The 8,089-nt window shown below is 36.4% G+C and overlaps 1 protein-coding gene across 1 annotated transcript in view; it reads right to left on the bottom strand.

Annotated features, from left to right (window-relative positions):
• Nucleotides 1-225: 225 nt before the first annotated feature.
• Nucleotides 226-8,089, bottom strand: part of LOC150098007 (uncharacterized) — a 134,116-nt gene continuing 126,252 nt past the window's right edge. The window contains exon 6 of the mRNA XM_090406389.1: nucleotides 226-458. Coding sequence (XP_090262515.1) covers nucleotides 417-458 — 42 coding nt within the window. The 3' untranslated portion in view covers nucleotides 226-416. The remainder of the gene's footprint in view (nucleotides 459-8,089) is intronic.

The raw sequence follows: 8,089 nt of genomic DNA, 5'->3' as shown, positions 1-8,089 counted from the left end.
AAATTCTGTTTATTTATTCTAAAGTTTAGAAATATATTTATTAGCATAACTATTTACATTTAAATATTCTAACATTAAGACCTTTGAGTTATTAACTTTTGTGGTCGCTTATAATTATTTGATTATCAGCAACATTATATTTTATATTAGGAAAACCCTGAAGTTGCCATATATTTAGCTATTGTACTGTCTTTTTTAGTGTTTAGAATATTCATATACCAATCATTTGTTAGTGCGAATGAAATTTTTTATCTTCTATATTTAATAAACTGTACATAGCCTGACAACTTTTTCCCACCTCATTTCTTCTATCTTCAACTTTCTAGAAACGAAACTTCTTTCTACTGTTTATGTGTCTCTGTGTATTATTAATGATATTAAATGTGTGCATTATTAATGATTTATTCCATGCATCTTCATTTTTCTTTAGGATAACGTAAGAGTTCATCAAAACATGCCTGAAAAGGGAATTTCAACAAACACTTTAGTATACATTTCTGCATCATAATTTATTACAATATATAATCACGTATTTAGCAATATTATGTATAACAACATATACACAATGTCCGGATATTACAGACATTCCTGCTAACTGAAATTTACTGATAAATACAGCGTGATCAAAATTAAAGTATCCCTGTTTAAGGCCTTGTGAAGCGCCATCCAGTGATCCAAATGCTGAGAAACTTTGCAGCAATGTATTAAAAAGATGGGTACGTCATTTTCCCTTCAATCTGGTTGTTAATACCGTCCACATTGCTGGCACTAATCTTGCCCCGACGTGTTTTGCTCTTGAAGCAGTACTACCTAAACAATTGCAATGCTGTTTCTGCATCCTGCGAATTTCGTCGCAAAATATATGTCGACGAGGTCCACAATTTCCGTATGCTCTGCGACGATTGATTAGTGTTTTTAAAGAAAGAGGATCGTTGGGAGTTTGACTTGGCAGAGGTCACAAACCAATCAGTTCACAAGAAGTGAATGAAATTCCTACTGCCGTTGTGGAACAGGCCATGAATAACATCGCTGTTTCTTGCAGTACACATGCTGTATCAAGACACACACACTCATATATCTGGAAAATTCTACAGAAGATCCTGCATTACTACATATTCAAGATTATCCTGATACAGGAGTTGCGCTCGTAGGACTTTGAAAGTCGACTTACATTTGTTTTAACATTCCTTTGCTCGAGTGCAGTTGGAAGATGTGCGGCAGTGGATGATTTTGTGGGGTGACGGAGACTCACTTTCACCTGAACTGATCTGTGAACATCCATAATTGCTGGGCTACGCAAAACCCGCATTCAATCTAACAAATTCCTTTGCATTCACCTACAGTTACTGTCTGCGGGTTTACAGCTTCGGTTATCATTAAACCATTTTTCTTAAGGACATTCGTCATACGGGTCCTGTGACCTGCTCAGTTATTGCCGAGAAGTATTGAGATAGGATAAACAATGTTGTTGTGCCACAGCGACTGCAGCGCTTGTGCATGGATTCAGTCATTTTCATGAAGAATGGAGCCCCTCCACACATCGGTTGTTCTGTTAATGGGTTTGTTCGAGAACATTTCACGGAAGCCAGAATAATCAACCGTCCATCTTCCACTGCATAGCCGCCTCGTTCACCTGATTTGACCCCCCCCCCGTGACTTCTGGCTCTGGGGATTTTTCAAAGAAAAGATTCATCGGGATCATCCTGATAGCAGTATTATCTCAGAAACTACTGCCCGTCTGTGATGATCACATGAAATAACGTATTGGGTATACAGAAATTATAAAATAAACAAAGAAGAACATCAAGTCAATGTCAGATATGTTGGAAATAGGTAAAAGAGAGGCAGATGAAGGATTGGGAACTCTAATAAATGCAACACAATTGTTAAATGATTGTGTTATACAACTAGGAGTTATAAATGATTATTATGATTATTATTATTATTATTATTATTATTATTATTATTATTTTATTATTATTATTTTTATTACAGTAACTATCCTGGTGTCAAAGACTCATCGAGCATCGAGAGAGATAACAATTACATAAAAAATATAACAAAATTACACACTGTATTTACATATAATACAAACGTTCACAGATATCCATATGATACATTAATACGATTAATTAATACACTAATTATTTTCTTAATATATTAATAAAATAATTAATGTATTAATTAATATATTAATTATATTAATACAAATATATCTTATATACATATAATACAAAAGTCCACAGACTAGAGCGCCCCTTAATAAATCCATGCCGACATCCATAAAAGATATTATTCTCATTTAACCCAGTCTGTATACGAGCTCCTACTAATTTCTTTACCTTAACAACCACAGAAGTAATACAAACCGGTCTATAGTTTGATGCCTCCATTCTCCCACCACCCTTAAGTAGTGGCATTAGCTTACCCTCTTTCCACTCCCCAGGGACTTTTAGTTGCAAGTCTTTCATTAAAAAGCCACGATAATGGAACTGTTACTGTTTAGCGTATTCCCTTAAGAAACATTGCGAAATTCCATCCTCCAATCTCATCAACCAGAGTAAATACATCCATTTCACTTACTTCTAATTCTTCAACCCACTCCATCACCTTCGGAATAAAATTCACCTGAACAAAATGAATCACTAATAAAATACACATTAAATACCATCTGTTTCTATCTAGCAAAACAATTCGTCTACAATCATGGCCACATAACGAAAAAAAATTCCTTTAGGATTGTTCCTTGAATGTTGTGCTAATTTCCTCTCATATTCTAATTGTTTCTTACTTACTACACCTATGTATGGTGTATATTACTCACTTTTCTTGCTTTAACTTTATGTTCATCATGCAACTGTCCACCACCTCTCGCTCGCTCTATACTTTTTTCATAACCTCTTTTTCATCTGCAATTATATTTTAATATCATGGTTATCATTTTACACCATTTTATTATTTTTTCCCCTCTCTGAGTATTCTCTTTGCCGCTGATATTAATAAATGATTCTTAACTAGTTTATGTGCACTACGACCTCTTTTTACTCCAATTGGGGTAAAGAAGTCAGTAGTGCATGGGAAAAACCATGGGAAGTGGTGCATGTTATGCATTTTGGGATACAAAGATTACAAGCTGTGTATCACAATGAAGAAATTATATTCCATGAAATTGATGAAGCCAGGGATTTAGGGGTAGTAGTAGATAGATTGTTGAAGTTTAGAGGGCATATTGCTAAAGAGTATAGCTAACAGAATTACTTGGTTATTGGAGAACGCACTAACAAGCAGAGATAAAGGAGTTATCATTACTCATTATAAAGCATTTAATACCACATCTGGAATACTGTTCTCAGATCTGGTCACCTGGGTTTTTTTGGGGAATGAGAAAGCGGTGGAGAGCTCTAGAGGCGAGTGATCAAGGTGATAAGTGGTCTGTGGAATGCTTCGTATGAGGATAGTTTGAGAGTTTGTGGATTGATAGGCGAAAAAGGGGGAATATGATAAAAACGTTTAAGCTACTTAAGAGATTTTATGGGATTGATGCAGGGGAAATATTTCAGCACTTGACTAGAGTGGGAAGAACAAGAGGTCATCCCTGGAAGTTGGGTAAGAGTGTCGTTAGCAAGTGCGTGAGTACAAGATTTTTCGCTTGGAGAATGGTGAATGAATGGAATGAGTTTCCTGAGTTAGTTGTGAGTGCTCTGTCTGTTAATAGTTTCAAGGAGAAGTACGATAGATATTGCGTTGTTAGTTTGGATCTCCCACGATGAGTCTTAGGACTCTATGTAGGTTCCCCTGCAACAACAACGATAATAATAATGTTAGCATTCATACAGATGAGAAGGGAAAAGAACACAAAAGTTTAGCACGCTGGTACTGAGTGTCAAAGGAGATAGTTTTTAGAGATTAAAGTTGCTGTGGATGTAAAATGCTTGTGCCAAGAAAGGCTACAGATATAAAACTTCTAAGAAAAGAAATCTGATCATGCTTGAAGAATTTTTTTGAGAGAGAAATGAATTAAATTCAGATTATTTATTGGAAGCAATAAGCAGAACTGTGTTTCGGAAGTATTGTATTAACTACAATACTACCGATATAATACTCCAGTGGGTGAGGACCACCCTGATCCTTCGCCCACTGGAAAATGGCAGTTAATTTAGTGATGGTTATGCAAGAAGTTTTGCAGAATGGAATGGTTGAGCACTACAAGAACTCTCAAATAAAGAAGGACATTAATAATATAGAATGAAGACGACGGGGGGGGGGAATACAGATCTCTGGAGTATTTTGTCGTTGTCAGTGAAATGGGAAGCTAGCCACTGATGTGTAAGAGAATGAACAGAAGAGGAACCTGGTGACCCTCTTGTAAAAGGTGGAAGACGCATTATAAAATGAAGTCCTGTAAGTGTGTCTTTAAGCCAGACTTAATCTGATGTCCTTTAAAAAGTCAAGAGTAATCTGCCATTTTCATTGGAAAGTATCTGGTGCATTGTCGGTTTTGTATAGTATTGTCTATGAAGCTCAACTCAATTTAATGCTATACACTCAAACTGGGTAGGTCTCGAGTCTTTACAATATGTTTGCATGTCTTTTGAAATGCTCATGAAATTTGCCAGAAACCCGTTTGTGGAAACGTGACACGAAGGACGAGCTGGCAAAATAATGAAAGTTTTTTTCCTTATTTATTTATTTATTTATTTTTATTTTTTTGTAATCTATCCGTGAAAAACTCCTTTAGAAATCATTTTTATATGAAACATTTTTATCAAAATATAATTCTTCAAATATTTGACAGACACAGATTCAATATATGCAAAATAGATTGTCACAGAAAAATGATTTCAAGGATCCAATAAAAACTGCTTGAAGAAAACAATTTGGAGAATTTTTTTACGGAAACAATGGAAGTACAGACTCAGGGAAGTTAGGCTATAGGAGTGGGAGGGGGATTAGGTGCATGTGAGCACCCTTGAATGGAGAGGATAGAAATGATAAAAGAGTACCTAATGAAGTTTCTTAGGCCTCAAATCCGAATAGGACATTCATTAAGACGCAAAGGCACCTCTGATGCAAGGGAATATTGTCTAACAATACTAGACGCATCAGGAATAAGAAGATGACGGTTTGGCATTAGTTAGCCAAAAATTATTGTCACCGATGAGAAATGGTTGACAGATAGGATATATTACGAGGATAAAATATAAGGTACAGTATTTTCAGAAAGGACAGAGAGATAGTTTATACAGTTTTCCTCTACAGAAAAATTAATCTGATATGGTAATTTAAAGTAATGTCCAAGATGATCATGATAATATTGAAAGATTTAGACATATGTCTAAATCTTTCAGGTTAAGATTTTTTGTATGGTTTTAAAGTGAACCATTTTTTTTATTCCGGGCAGAGAGTTTCCTAATATGTCTAACCATGATTAATGTTCTAATAGACTGCTTGTTAAGTCTTTACATATCATAATAGACTACATATCATTAGCCTCAAAGTGATTCGATGTTTTCTGTTTAACCTAACGTTCTCTGCATAGCATGATAGTGTTGCAGATGGTCGTTCTCAGAGCAGCAGTTTCTGAGATACCCTTGCTAGCCATATAACTCTCAATATTATCTCCTATTTGAATCACGCAGTATATGAGATTTGTGCAACGAATTTGTGCAAGGAAAAATCTCATAATCGAACTTCAGCCTAATCTAAAGTCCGAAATAATATTTTTCACAAAATGTTTTTCACTATTTTGTGAAAAAAAAACATTACATTTAATGACAACGTTATATGTAGCATACTACCCATGTGGCATGTAAGCATCCGTTGATTAAAAATGTGGTAAGTGAGGAAAAGGAATGTGTATGTCTGCATTAAATATAGGCGGTGGAAAGCGCTGCGTGACTTTTGGGATACAAAAAAACTATAACACGGCACTGAATGTTACTGACTTGGACTTGGCAATAAAGGTTTAGGGCGCCGGAAAAGGCTGAGATTATGTATCAGATTAGATACCAGTAGCGTACTAGTAGATGTGTGTGAGAGAGGTGGCTATGGATTTGATCTTAGAGAGGTGACAGAGGGAAATGTTTTGACGTATGGAAGTGATTGTATGAGCTAATGTTCGTGAAAGCAAGATATGGGGAACGAAATCGAACTGCTGAGAAAGAAAATGGAAGGCATGAAGATTTATCTAAGAAGGATTAATGAAGAGATTAAGATACTTGAATAATTAGCTAGGGCACAAAGAACGTGGATAGATGTGAGAGCGAAGAAAGAAGGCGAGAAATAAGGGAGACCGGGAAGAAAATTGAGAGAATGGATCAAAAAAAAACTCAGGGTTGCCAGTTAGAGAAGACTGTGATGTATGGAGATTCGATGATTTGGGATGTTCAAGAGATGTTAGTGATGTTTGGAATGAATGTCCTGAGAGGTGACGTGAATTGTGTAGCAAGATATACAGTATGAAATTAATGTTAGGGATTGTGTAACAGAATGTATGAGAGGGAAAATAATGAGCGTGTTGTCTCGGTATGATAACGCATAGCTGACAAGAAGAGCAGCGACAATGAATGAAATGATAGCGGCAATGTGTAGAAAGAGGGAGTGTGGAATACGTAGACGCTTGGATAACATTTGGGGATATAAGGCTACTGTGTGCAAGAGATGGATTGTCTTTGAACAGAGAAAGGTGCAGACATTTACAGATGTTGTTTTCTGATTAAGTAGGTTGTGTTAAGGCAGAGAAACTAGAATTTCAAAGGTGGAAGGTAGTATGGATGACTTTATATGGGAATAGTAGCTTGAGAAATTAGAAGGTGTATATTGCAGAGCCAAATGAAGTCTGCGGGAGTGATAAAAGCTATGTGAATAGGGACAGTGCACTGGTTTCTCTCTCTACAAATCCCTTCAGCGTTCCATGAGCATTAGGAATAAATAATATCAGTTTATGATGTTGATTCATCAGCCTATTCGAAGACTGCTAGTGTCAGCGAGGCTTGGATAGAAATTGAAACTGACAGGGATAGAAATTGAAAGTTATAGCATATTTTGGGAGGATAGGGAAGTAAACGGGATAGCGGTATGTAAGTTAAGGTAAGAAATGAATTGTGCCCGCTGAGGGTTGAGAATAAGAGGGGGAAATAACACTAATATATTTGAGAGTATATGGTGTGAGGTAGAAGTGGACAGGACAATATATTTAGTTGGATATTGCTACAAATCAGAACATGTAGATGATGATAAACAAGAAATATTTAGGTAAATTAGTTTGGCAAGCGAAGAGGGAGCGATCGTTATGAGAAACTGCAACTATCGTATAACAATATAATCTGGGAAGAGGAAGCAGTTTACAATACAAGAGATACTGAAGTTTTGAACTTCTTGAACGACAAATGTCTTAGGCAGCATGTAGTGGAGGGAACATGAGGATCAAGAGTTCTGGACTTGGTCGTGGCATCAAGGGATCTGATGTGACTGAGATGTCATACTTTATCCCTGTTGGTGAGAGTGACCATGTAGGCCTGACTTGAGCATTAATGGCATGCAGAAGTATCAATATGGAAAGAAATTCTATGAAATTATAAGGTTGCTAATAATAGACTTAGGAACCAACTTTGAGCAGGCAGTACAATGCAAGTGGAGTGGTAAAAGAATTTGAAGGAAGAGAGTTCAGTAGTGCGTAGGAAACAGTTCAACTGGCGGTTTAATGAACTTGCCACGAGGCTAGTTACTGAGGAGTGGAAGCTGTGTAAGACAGTGCCATTGAATTAGAGATATAGTAGAATAAAGTTATTAGACTATACACCAGTTTGTATTTCTTTTATGGATGTCAAGATTTTAGAGATATTGATAACTAGTATAAGAATCCTACACATGCCGGCCACTGAATTAGAAACTTTTATTTACTTCGCAGAAATCAGTGGTTTCCATATAGGCACGCCACTGCCAATACCGATTCTCTTCAATCCCCTGCGCATGGTGAGGTGAAAATGTGGATCAGGAACAGCCTTCATTAAATGCTTCGGTTAATTGATGCACACAGGAAGTTCTGTTTGTCCTCTCAGACGACGGTGATCTCGTTTCTCACAGACTG

This window comes from Typopeltis vanoorti, chromosome 16 (assembly GCF_054136105.1).
Source record: "Typopeltis vanoorti isolate ZY-2024b chromosome 16, IOZ_Tvanoo_1.0, whole genome shotgun sequence".
NCBI classification, from domain to species: domain Eukaryota; kingdom Metazoa; phylum Arthropoda; class Arachnida; order Uropygi; family Thelyphonidae; genus Typopeltis; species Typopeltis vanoorti.
This window is presented reverse-complemented; position numbering and strand designations above follow the sequence as displayed.